At 44.2% G+C, this 13,162-nt stretch overlaps 1 protein-coding gene across 1 annotated transcript in view; it reads right to left on the bottom strand.

Annotated features, from left to right (window-relative positions):
• The window catches only part of LOC144729950 (metabotropic glutamate receptor 8-like), a 248,734-nt gene that overhangs the window by 210,078 nt on the left and 25,494 nt on the right, over nucleotides 1-13,162 (bottom strand). The window contains exon 2 of the mRNA XM_078610378.1: nucleotides 5,203-5,419. Within this exon, the coding sequence (XP_078466504.1) occupies nucleotides 5,203-5,419 (217 nt within the window). The remainder of the gene's footprint in view (nucleotides 1-5,202; nucleotides 5,420-13,162) is intronic.

Below are 13,162 nucleotides of genomic sequence, written 5' to 3'. Positions count from 1 at the left end.
AGGTATTGTGGCCTATGCAAACATGACTCCTTGTAAAAAAGGTGTCAGTTTTGTTGCCAGATAGAAGGGTAAAAAAACAATTATCAAGATAACGTATGTTAAGGTAATTTATTGGCATCGGTAGAGAAGCAAAACATAAAAATCGTTTTTTGATACTGGCAAAAAAGTTACCGTAGGTATAGAAGCACAAATGAAATTAAGAAGAATAATTCACCACCATCAACCTTAACGATGCTTTACAATATATACAAATACACCAACATTTTGTACAAAGGTCTTTTCTTTAGAAAGTTCATTTCTGGAAGTACTTTGCCTGACACTTTGGCCTCCGTCTAACATAGTCCGTGTTGAATCCTCTGATTTGTGCGCGTTAAGCCCCATTGTGCCTGTTCACACAATGAAGCCTCGTCCCAGTCTCGAGATCACGGCAAGGAAGCGGGTGGCTCCACCGCCGCTGTTCAATCGCACGCCTGGCGCCGACATTGTCGTCGGAACCTGAACGTCTCCGCTCAGATTAAATAACGAGCTCACTGCACCCACTGAAGAACAGGGTGCACACACACACACTGTGGCCATCGCACAATGCCAGAGGGCTTCTTAATTGGGCTACGAACCGGCAGAGCTCAAACGAAGGGGCCGCTGCCGCCTCCACCGAGCAACTCCCTGCCATCGCATCAAATATTTAACGTCGCCTTCTCTCGCGTCCCGGACACTTGCCTTGGCTCGCGCGGCGCAATAACCGCCGGGCAACGTCGCCGCTGTCGCTAAACGTAATCCGACTTTCGTAAATCCTCGTCTGCTTACGACTTGCAATTACGCGCGCGGCCGCAAATCTTCCCCAAAGGGACCCAAAAACGAGCCCGCGTGCGAGCGCCTCAATCGCAAGGTCACGCCGTTAAACAGCCGGGACCTGATGCTCAGAGTCGGCGGTGGCCGTTACAAACAATGGCATTCCAGCGGAATGATTAAATCCCGAGGAAGTGGCCTCCTGTGTAGCCATGCAGATTTAAGGCCCGCGGACGCAGCGGTGCATGGGAGACCGAATCCGATTTTGGAGTTTGCAGCAAAGGAGAACTGCCCCGCGTACCTGGTGGAGTGGAATTTGAGGGGATCGCACGGCAATCAATGTATGATTTTCACACGTATGCACTCTGGCAGCGTCGGCGGAGCAGTGTGAGGGGTGATATTAAATCTGTAGCAGGCCACTGGATTCTAAGTGTATCGCACTAAATTGTGTCTTGTTCTAAAGAAGCACATTTACTGCCTGTCGTTACCTGGAAGACACACACACACATGCAAGCATATGCTAATATATCTTACACGCATGCCAAGAGACGGGCTCCCTGTTTAGCATGACAGAGTTAAGAAGCGCTGTTGCTTGAGCATTTATTAAGATTGGCGTGGAAGGCGCGAGGCTGAGCTGGCCTGGACTGCAGACACATTGCCACCTTTGTCTCCCCAGTGCCGATGCTGACAACATAGAGTCAAGTGGTCATTTTAGACTGAGTAAACCTAGAGGAGGCCCAAGTCAGCACAAGTAACATACATGTATTATGATAGTATGTACATGTAATGCATGTCATGCATGTTCAGGACTTTCTTTATCAGTCTAGTACTGGATGAGGGCCTCCCCATGCCATGCGGGTGGTGGGGTTTATTTGACCATACTTCACCATACTGGTCAGTGTAGGCTGCTGAGGCGTGGGGCATAGACGTACAATACAACCATGGATTTTGCTGCAATGCGCTCTCCTGCCCACCACATAGCCTCGCAAAGTGCTATGACAAGCTGTGTGTGTGTGTGGCGATAACCCACCGAAGCAGGATCCAGGCTCAATACTGCTTAGCTTTCGAGATCTGACAAAATCTCGTACATTCCAGGTGACTTGATCAAGGGCAAAACACACGTCGGACTGCATTGGCAGAGCGTATTAATAAGTGTCCACAGGGACACCCGGAGACACGACGAACCGTGGACCAAATAAGTCTCTGCTGTGCATGTTAACATTTTACATCAGCTGTAGAATACATTCTTGATATATTAATAATTAGCATATTTAGCTTTTTTGCACCATACGAATTACCATATAGGAATGTTTCCAACATCTATGGTAATTATGAGTGTAATTAACTAGATACTGCAACATTATAGCGTCTCATTAAAAGTGTTATTAATTGAGACGGAGCATAATTAACACTTTGTAAAGTGTATCATTTAATAGTTTGGTAAATTAAGTGTGGCTCTGCACCCAAAGCAACGCTATAATGTTCGATTGCTGCACATGTGACCTGGTTTGCAATGCGTGGACAGATTCTACGTTTTTTCCCGAACAAGAACAGCAGCAACATTTTGTACACCGTGGGGTGGTTGTGATTCTAAATAGCTCCGGAAGACTGGCTGTAAGATTAGGGTAAACATTACTTACACGTTCGCACCCTCACAAAGACATGAATGAGCACCCATGATCATTAAAACACGTCAATGATAATCGTGATGTACGACCAGTTGCCAATCCACTGCTGAAGGCCTCCATATGCTATGCAAGGGGTTGTTTGACCATACTTCACCATGCTGGTCAGTGGAAGGTTGGTGTAGGGAGGGTAGAACTTGTTTAGATATCACTCTGCTCGGATGTTAACAATGACCGAGAAATTAATTCAGGCTGCCAGGTTCATAGCAGCAGTGTGGTGACCACTGAGCCACCACTCCCACCAACATTTTATGCTGTATATTAAGCAAAATAAATATGTATACATGAAGACAAACTAAGGCAGTGATTATTTAATCCTCGCAAAGAATTGTGGAGGTGTTGTAACAGCGGGCTTAAATGTGACGTCCCATTATCTGCAAGAGTAATTTATCAGAATTTATGACAAGCAAAACAAGATTAAAATGAACGAATTACTTTGGGCACCACATTTCCATAACTCTGCTAAATTGCTTACATTTGTCTTTATATGGGGTAGTTTTCTCAATGGAATTAAGAACAAAAAACATATGCACGTAGTAGGAATGCATTCTTGTATTTCAGAGTAACATTACATTTGGAAATTCGCACCTAGATACAGAATTGTGGAAAATCTGGAAAAAATAGTTTAAGGTTGATCCAAAAATGTGGCATAAGAGGAGGTTATGCCACTTCCATGACATCACTTCTGTGGTTGTCGTACAATGAGTGCCGTCACATGATGTATTTTTTCCGATATATTATGTAATTTTGTACTAAGTTTAGAAACATGTGTTTGAAGTATTTGCTTGCTATAAATTTCCACGTCATAAGCCACTTGGTTAAGCTATCATTTATGGTCACGTCACTTCTCAATGTTTTTTACCCGGTAGAACAATATATATAGTTTAATTTTAAGTTATCAAAAAAAATTTACATGAAAGTTACATTTTTACTGATGGCATCTTATGTGAAAAATATCAATTTGTTAATATTTGTTATTACAGTCTTGAAATTAATTAAACGAATGCATTAGCAATTAAAGATTTTCCACGTTTATGAATCCAAAATTGAGGATAAAATTCAAATATACGATATATATTTTTTGGTTCATCTGTAACTCATCCACAGCATGCAACATTCTTTGTGACATCAATATCATTATCATCTGCAGTCCCATCATCATGTGGACTGGGTGGGAAGAATGTAATTATAAGGACATGGTTGATTATGGAATTAATGAATTAATTATTTTATTCACTCAAGGGAAGGACAAAAATGCACAGGAAGAGCAGATGCACGGCCCAACTTTAACCCTCTTGATAGACACAACAGAGTGATTAAATTATGTAAACACAGCAGGTGCACACTGATCATATATGGAAATAACGAGTGGCTATACAATCAGCTGAGGCTCATTTGGAGACCAAAAAAAAACAACCTGAGCAGGTTAACCTCGTCGCTTTGGCTTGTGGGTGTATTTAACCTGTGACGAGATGGATAAAGTATCAATAGCTATATTGACACACTTACATTTAATTCTAGATTTGAAGTTTTCGTGACTGCAAGGATCCATACTCTTTGGTTCTTTCGGTAAAATCACGTAGATGAAAAAAATGAAATAAAAAAATAATACAATGAAAATAACTCAATTAAATCACGATTTAATTTAGTAATTTTTAGTATTATTTTTTTTATTTATAATCTACACTTACATTTGACTAAAGTTCGTTATTAAGTCCTACTCAATGGAATGGTTCTCATCCTCCTACTATTAGCCCTGAGCTTGTGGTTGGAATTCCACCTGCATATATTAGGGGAAAAGTGCATCTATAAGACAGTGATTGTTGACTTTCCGCAACAAATTTTGAGGAAAAACCCAGAGGACCCAGATAAAAATCCACGCAATCACACGGAGAACACACGAACTCCAAACATACAAACGTGAGAGTCGGGATTGAACCCCCGACCTCCTGCAACCCAGGCGAGGGAGGAGGATTTCTCCACAACTCTGGCTGTCCGCCTGATGATGCTAACTGTAATTACTGCCGAAACGTCGTACACGAATTGTAAATATTGTGGGTTTACTCTCCAACACAGCGGTGTGCTGAACTAGTAACGAATTGGCACATTTGGTTCAGGTGACACACCTCACCAATTGGCTTTGTCGGGCGGTGGCGGGTTTAACGGCACATTTATATGTACGCAATATAACCCAACAACCACTCTTATTTAACACGTAGGCTTTCGCGACCAATATTATTCATAATCAACGTTTTTGGGTTTAGATCGCGTTATTTATAAATGTGTCGTAACCCTCCACCACCCGACACGGCCAATCAGTAAAAAAGTGTCACGTTGACAAAAGACAAATAGTTCACTGCTTTAGCCCACCGGTGTGTTGAAGCGTGAAACCCAACATTTACAATTTGAGTAGTACGACGTTTCACTGGTAATCGCATCCAGCATCATCGGGCTGGATGGCGAATTGTCAACGTGACACTTTTTTACTGATTGGCCGTGTCGGGTGGTGGAGGGTTACGAGACGACACATTTATAAATAACGCGATCTAACTCAAAAACGTTGATTATGAACCTCTCTTATGGCAGGCGAGGGAGTTAACGCCTCGCCACCGCGGAGTCGCGGTTGCCACCACGGACAAAGGCGGCGGCAGCTCAAGCGTCAGGTGGCGAACCTCGAGCGCCAGGTGGCGGCGAGCGTCAGGCGGCGAGCGTCAGACGGCGGCGAGCGTACCGTTCTCCTTGGCGGCTTGGACGAAGGCTTCGGCGGAGCTCTCGCCATAGCTGCCCTCGGAGGCGAGCGTCGAGACGAAGCTCCAGTGCAGGGAGCGCGCCACGTCGAGCAGCGCGCGCGCCTGGGCCGTGTCGGCCGGCACGACGCGCGAGAAGAAGTCGTAGCGCGTTGAGTCGCTCAGCTCCGGGGCTGCCGACGCGTAGCTGATCTGCGGGATCTGCTCCCAAGTTCCCGGCGTTCACGCGCACACGCACGCACGCACGCGCAACGAGCGAGATAAACAAAACAAGCGAACGGTTAGACGATGGGTAGGGGCCGATTTGAGCCGAGTCATCGACTGAAACGTTGAAAACAATTACGTTCGTTTCGTGGTCGATTGGTCAAGGTCCAACGTCAACCTCTCGTCCAGTGGCACATGTCTGAAGAAGACGGGCAAGACTTTTTTTTTTCCCAACTATATCTGGGGATTAGTCGAGCGATCGAACAAATAAACCATAGAGTAATCTATTACAGTACTTAATTAATCGAATAGTCCAACTCTAATGGCAAGTACTGTAGGACAAATATAAAGTTCCCCGTACTCACTCATCTACTGTGCTATTCTAAATATGGATAATACCAAGTACAAACAAAATAGTTCGAGTGGCATTCAAATAAAATAAACATTTGACAGTTCTCATCTCTTGTTTATAACACTGAGCCAATGGTCGATATTTCACATTCCTATAGGAGATCCAGTCCAGACATGGAACAACCATGCCTATCAATGTGATCTGATAGTCATCACTCCTTATACATCAACTCAATATACAGAATTTATCTGTCACGTGGCTTTTAAGTTAGAGAATTAATTTCACGTTTAACATTCAATTCGCAATCATAGATACTTTTTTTGGGTGGTGGAAATGTTATTCCACTGTGCATTTCAAACTGCTCCATCGATTCCTGTAAAATATGTGCTTAAAAAAAGGTTTGATGTATTCTTAAGTGAGATTTTACTCCATCTTTGGCCTGTTTTTTTATTCCGTAGGAATGCATCTCGAATTGTAAAATGGAAGTCAACGGGAAGATAGGGTTCGATATTCGAACCCTATTAGCAACGTCGCTGTTCCGCATATCGAGGGATGCATGTATTATGTAATCATCAGAAGGATGATGACCCCAGAGCAGGCTACAACCCTGCAACCTTCAGAATGACAGTCAGGCACGCTTACCACAGCATCCCCCAGTCAGCTTATCACTACAGTGTTTTTCATAACCAGGTCATCTTAGCAATAAAAGTAAATTTCACGTATCTTTGTCCGAACCATATGTATTGCCAAGCGAAGCCCTGCATCTTATACTTTATTTACTGTCCTGGGAGTTGTGCACTGGGCAAAAAGGTTAGGTCTGAGCAATGACCTCATTCCCCAGTCTTCCCTCTCATAACGAATGGGGCCACCCTGTCACTGCTCAGCTGCGCTGTATTAAAAGCGCAGTGAGAGGCATAAGAGTGTCAAGAAGCCGTGGAACAAATTAGCCAACATCAGCACCAGCCCATCTGGTCATTTAAAAACAATGACATGAGATAATTTAATGAATACATCAACGTGCGTATAATTTACAGCCGTTTTGTCAATCCAATGCTGGCCTGCCCATGCAGGACTTCATCTTTGAAGTGGAACAAAAAAACTGGGACGTATGAAGGGGAGACGATAATGTTACAGTACCGTTATTGCACAAGTGATGAAAAATTATCCAAGACTTTTAGTGTTCTGGGAATATTGACAGACTTTCACAAGATAGCTACATAAAAAAATAGGAAGATCCTGGGAAAAAAAGGACAGGTGGCAACCCAACATGTTAGTTATGGACAAAGTTTTATCACACTTCTCTCTGTTGGAGAGTTCGAGTTGGGTAAGGGAACTACAGAAGATCGGTTTAGACATCAATCGCCACTGACCTTAGCAGTGGCGTGGAACAGAATTTGTATCACCGGGTTCAGAGGGCAGTGCTTTAATCACTGCACCACTGCTTCCCAAAAGGACAATTTCTTTCTGATGAAAAAACTTACCACAAAAGATATCAACCTAATGGCATTATTTTTCCTCAGAGTCTAGGATACAAATGGTTATTTCATCTGGAGGAGCAAGCGTAAAGCTTCACATTACACTCGCCATCGTTCTAATGAACGATGTACTCTTAAGGACAATTCACGTCTGCGCAATTGCATATTAAGGGCTTATTAAACAGGGGGCACTCAAAAGGGGCTGCCTGTTTAATTTGAGGGGACACTATCAATTCCCTGCTGATCGGGCAATATCCTTGGCTTGTGGCCACATTGAAATGGGAAGGAGTTATATTAGAAGAAGGCCGCTTGGGTTAGACGAGATTGTTGCCAGCCAGGACAAACCCTCTCCCTCCTCCTCCCCCCCGCCGAAGCGATTGAATTTTCCGCACCGCTCGTAGACCTGGCGCTTGATAATTGACAGCTGTGCCCAAGCCTCGGCGAAAATGAATGCGCAATGCATGAAAACGAATGCACTTTTTTTTCTCATCGCAGCGCAGGCGACGCAATTGATTCCAATTACAACCATTTCACGTCCAATTGGAGAAGCCACGAGACGCTCCTTGACATCGCTGCCGCTGTGTAAAGGGCCTCACTCCGGGCAGGTGGCTCAGCTCAATGTCAGCTGCGTTACTGCAGTCCATTCTAAACAAAAATATATATTTTTTTTCTTTTACCAGGTAATGCCCATTGAGCTTATGTAGCTGTTTTTCAGAAGTGACCTGGCAACATATCATAGCTCAATGAAGTGGCTAATCACGTGGAATTGTATAGCAGCCAAACACTATAAACGCACATTGATTCTAAATGTGGAAGGGAAAAACCGGAGGAACCGGAGAAAATCCGCGCCACCATTATCAATGCCCGTCATTGGCCACTAAGTGACAGTGACGTCACCACTACGCCTGTGCCAGGCCAGGTGCACTTTGAGGCCACGTGAACTGTTGAAGGCTCGTGGACAGGTCTCGGGACAGACCCAGGTGCCATGGATTGGCTGACTGAGATGACTGGTAGATGAACCAGCTGTACCCCCTACTGTGCCAACTTGCTGTATTTTATCCGCCCGGTGCTCCGCTCGTTGTTGTGAGCCCTCCTGTCGTTGATGGAGGGCGACTGCCTCCAACTGCCCAGGAGCAGCGTCCTTCATGAGCCTCCTCCATTGGGAGAGAGACATGCAAACTCCAAAATATACAGCAGCAGGCGTCAAGGTTTAGAGTCGAACTCACGACCTCCTGTATACCAGGTGAGGTACTTAACATCTCCCAGCCACCGTGGTGTCCTCACAACCGTGCGGTCAAAAGTCACGGCACTCCACGTGGCCGTGCGGCGGCGCATTTTGGCGCTTGTTGCAGGCAGTCAGCGGTTCGAGCCCAGCCACCGCCGCGGTTAATCCCACGAGTGTGTTCACCGAAAAATATGAAGCCACGTGCTTCAGAGTAGAGTTAAAAATCCCATTACGTGATTCGAGAAAGTGTGGGTTTATGTGTGTGCTGACATCGTGGTCTACATTTGCAATATTTCTTGCAAATGACCAATTTGGGATAATCCACCACAACCCCATATTGAATCCCTGCAGTCATGAAAGCTTTAAATCGAAAATTAAACACAACCCCATAATGTTAAGGTATTGCAGACTATATTTGTGCTTGACACACAGCGCCTTCATAATAACCTTGCGCGATGAAGATGGCATGAATATAAATGTACCAATTAAAGAATCCCCCCAGCTAAATGAGCAATGGAGTGGTCACATTCAGTGAGTGGTGGAAATTCAAAAGTGCCGACCATAAGGGGCTAGTTTATCCATGGGACACCCACGATTAACTTGACACAACTCCAGATACATCAAAGTCTACTTCCGATCATCAGTTTGTACTCACAACCGTTACAATTGCAAATCAAAGAACTTTCATCACGGTGTCACATGGCAGAGTAATGAATAATAGCAATTATACACCTTTTTTTTGCTTGGTTTATTACTTTCGTTAGGCATCCTGTTGCCATTAAATTGCAAGAAAATTAATCGCAAGAGCAGCCTTTGTCTACATGGCTTGGCAAATACAATTAATTTATTCATTCTTCTCGACGCCAATCAACCGTATCATGACATTATAGCCAATAAAGTACAGTACTCAAATCTAAGCACATGGACCTCTTACCCTAATGGGTATACAATGAAGTACGTTTACTGTTTTGGTTATATTCCAAATTTACATTTTCGTCAACTGGACCAGTGGCGTTAATTTAATGATTTAGATCTGAAATCTTTACTGTGAATGTTGCATTTGATGTTGCTTCTTTCTTTATGATGAATGGAGCACAACGGCACTGTGAAGAGTACCAGGGTACTGTGACATGTCCCAGTAGTCGAGCCTTTGCCGCTTGTGGCAGAGGTTCATGGTTCGATTCCAGCAGGCCACCCTGGTTATTACTACAGATGTATTATTCATGAGGTGGGATAGCAATCTCTAAACGCATTGGCAAGTGCCAAAGCCACCAGGCCATACTATAGTCTTCAAATGGATAAAGCACTTATATTATTTGCGAATGATTCAATATGTAAAACCATCCTGGAAAATTACTTGCATCCTTAATGTAATGTTTTTGTATCAACAATTCGGTGGGTATTGTGTGTGATACTCTTAGTTCTTTCGGTAAAGTCACGTAGGTAAAAAAATGAAATTAAAATTAATAAAAACAAAACAATAAAATCACGACGTTTCGGAGGCAACACAAGTCTCCTTCAAGTCTAGAATTATTGTGTGTGAGTGTATATAACGCCATCATGTTGACTCACTTGTTCCCAATAGTGAATGGAATATATTTGCAATGACCAAGCTTGCTCATTAACGAATCAGGTCCATCAGAGTGCAATGAATGGCTTGGTCTTCAAACAGTGCATGAGTGAGGGTGGTTTGGATGACTCGGAGGTCAGAGCACAAATGTGGCACCGTAAGATCCTGGGTTTGAATCCAGACAACGGCTCGTGATTAAACTGAGTTCTCAAACGCAATGATTTGGTGGTCGTCAGCCCACCCTACCACTGGCTGCAGACAACAAATACAATTTATTTTGGTTTTGAAGCCCGAGTGTTTATGAAAATGAACAAAAACATCACTTTTTACTGTTATATGGTAAACAATCTCAAAACCAGAGTGTGTGGGGAAGTGCTACTTGTAAAGCATGAAGTGGTCGTTGGAAGGATTTTTTTTAGGAGAAGCTACGTGAACAATCTCTTCCACTGGGTACTTTCCGACACACGGGGTGCACTGCTTTGTGTAATTGCCGGAACACGTGATTCGTCTCAAGACACGACACCGAGAGCACAATTGCAGTACATTTGTGGTGGAAAAGACAAAAAAGAATACCGAATATTAAAAAGATATATCGCACAGCAATAAATTGACAAGCACAGTCATATGGAACTGTCTGCAGATAGTGTTGCCTATGTGATAGTCCCATTCTGTTTATATTACCAATAACTGTTGCATGGGAAATTTGGCAACTTGATTAAACACACACTGTTCAAACAACTAGCACTGCAATGCAAGTATGGGAATAAAATGTGAGCGTTACCTAATTCGCCCTCTGTATGTGTTAGTTCACTATGTAATTAATGATAATTACTAAAACATCTAGCAGTTTCTGAGAGTAATGTGAATCTAATAACCCATCAAATTCCCACCAAGTGGAGCGAAGCATTGGGCCTCATGCCGAACAACACGCTGAACAACCTGAAACACATCGGAGAGCAAATGTGGGATTAGAAATGTATTTCAAGAAAACGCAATACTTTACCTCATTACCAAGGAATGCTTCAGAGTATCTCAGCATGTTATTTTCACGGGTTCCTGCTCAGGACGTTGAGTCCGTATGCATAACGAGGAGGTATAAGTGGCTGTGGCCATCTATTTAAAAGTCATCTATCTGCAGCAAAGTGAGGAACAACTGAACCACGGAGCAGCCGTCTCATTCACTTCAAGTGGAGGAGCAAATGTTAATTCCAGGCTAAGATGAATTGGATGATGGACTTGCATTGTAAACAGGAGGGCCTGCTACTAAACAGTAGGGCCAAGCACAATCCTGGTAAATCGCCTGATGTAGCTGGTTGTAATCTCCAGCGCAACGTCGTACTCAAATTGATCAATGTCCTTGATTTAAACACCAACACACCGGTGTGCTGAAGTAGTAGCTAATGGGCACTTGTATGTACGTGACAAACCTCACTAATTGGCTGTGTCGGGTGGGTTAACGAAACATTCATATTTACGTGATATAACCCAACATAACCTTTACCAATCATATTTGTCAAAACAATAATATACTGGTGCCAGAGCTTAGGATTGAAACAAAAGGTCAATCAGATGGAAGCGCAGTGCAGAGGACCCGATGCGACCACTGACCCCCACACCACGAGCACGATTGAGAACAATTCCAAAGCATTGCAACAGCTGATGCCGACACATTGAATACAGAGTGACACGTGACGCACTTCCAAATGACTTTTAAACTAAATGGCGTGACACTATGAAACCCAAAACACGTTACTTTGTTGGATCGTACACACATATTTTACTGGTAGGAACCTCCTGGTTACACCAGCCCACAGGGGATTATTGTGTCCGTCGTGCAGGGAGGGGCTGGGTGGGGAGGGAGGGGCTGGGTGGGGAGGGGAGGGGAGGGTGGGGAGGAGCTGGGTGGGGAGGGTAGGGTGGGGAGGGGCTGGGTGGGAAGGGTGGGGCTGGGTGGGGAGGGGAGTGTGGTGAGGGGCTGAGTGGGGAGGGTGGGGCTGGGTGGGGGTTGGGAGGGGTGGGGCTGGGTGGGGAGGGGCTGGTCACCCCGTGGTGCCCTTATAAAACTCAACGTTTAACCTACTCACGCCGGCTTGTGCCCGCCCTCAGAGTCGGGCATATTTGCGGAATACACCACGCCTCCGTTGACCGTGGCCATTGACCGAGCAACCCAACATTCCTACCAGCTCCCTTCGCAGGAATGTGTTCTTAATAAGCAATGAAAGCCGTCTGAAATGTTATACATTTTCGGTTTACACCCTAAATTATGTTGATATACATTGTGTATTTGTGTTATTGGTGTCAAGTCACGAGACGAAGCGCCCCTTCGGGACTCACAGAAGGAGATTTCACAGATATACTTCCGATGCCCTTCGAGTGACTGTTTTTTCATCCCACGCCAGTGGCCACCGCACTTTGTCAGACACGGTGCATGAAATACATGTTTATTGAAGTGCTACCAAATTGACGTTTTTTTCAATTATCACAGCTGGAATTTTGCCGAATTGAAGCAAAACATTAAAATTAAGAATGGATTTATTTTGCGCAGTCATGTGTGGCTAGGCTAACATCAAATGAAGGCACTTAAAAACCAGGTTAAGAATTGGCATGGTAAAGGTGCAGCCCTGCAATTGCTTGTGCATGACATTTCTGGCAGAACGTCCTTTGAAACAAGAACCTCCGGAGAACCCCTATGGTGCCCTGCTTGTCGATCCCCTGGACCAGGTGAGCTCCGATGTTTCTCACCAATTCAGGAGGTGAGGTTGAGAATAAATCTCGAGAAACGTAGCCGTGACCGGCCTCCGTCGCGTTTTTATTAGTGGTTGTTTGATGTATCTGAGCCAAATTTCGATTTAAAGCTTTCGTGACTGCGGGTATTCATCTCCTTGGTTCTTTCGGTAAAGTCACGTAGAAGGTAAATAATAAAATAATACAAATAAAACATAATAAAATAATTCTCACGACGTTTCGGCCACAACGCAAGCAGCCGTCCTCAGGTGAAGAACAGGTCTGTCGGGAAGACAGAGTCTGAATGAAACACCCCAGGCTTGGAGCGTATATTTAAGCTGGTTTGTAGGGGGAAGAGCGCCTTGACAAAAGAATTTGCATATAAAGAGTAATT

Source organism: Lampetra planeri, chromosome 34 (assembly GCF_965212315.1).
Source record: "Lampetra planeri chromosome 34, kcLamPlan1.2.h2, whole genome shotgun sequence".
NCBI lineage: Eukaryota > Metazoa > Chordata > Hyperoartia > Petromyzontiformes > Petromyzontidae > Lampetra > Lampetra planeri.
Note: the sequence above shows the minus strand (reverse complement) of the source record. Positions and strands in the feature narration are given on the sequence as shown.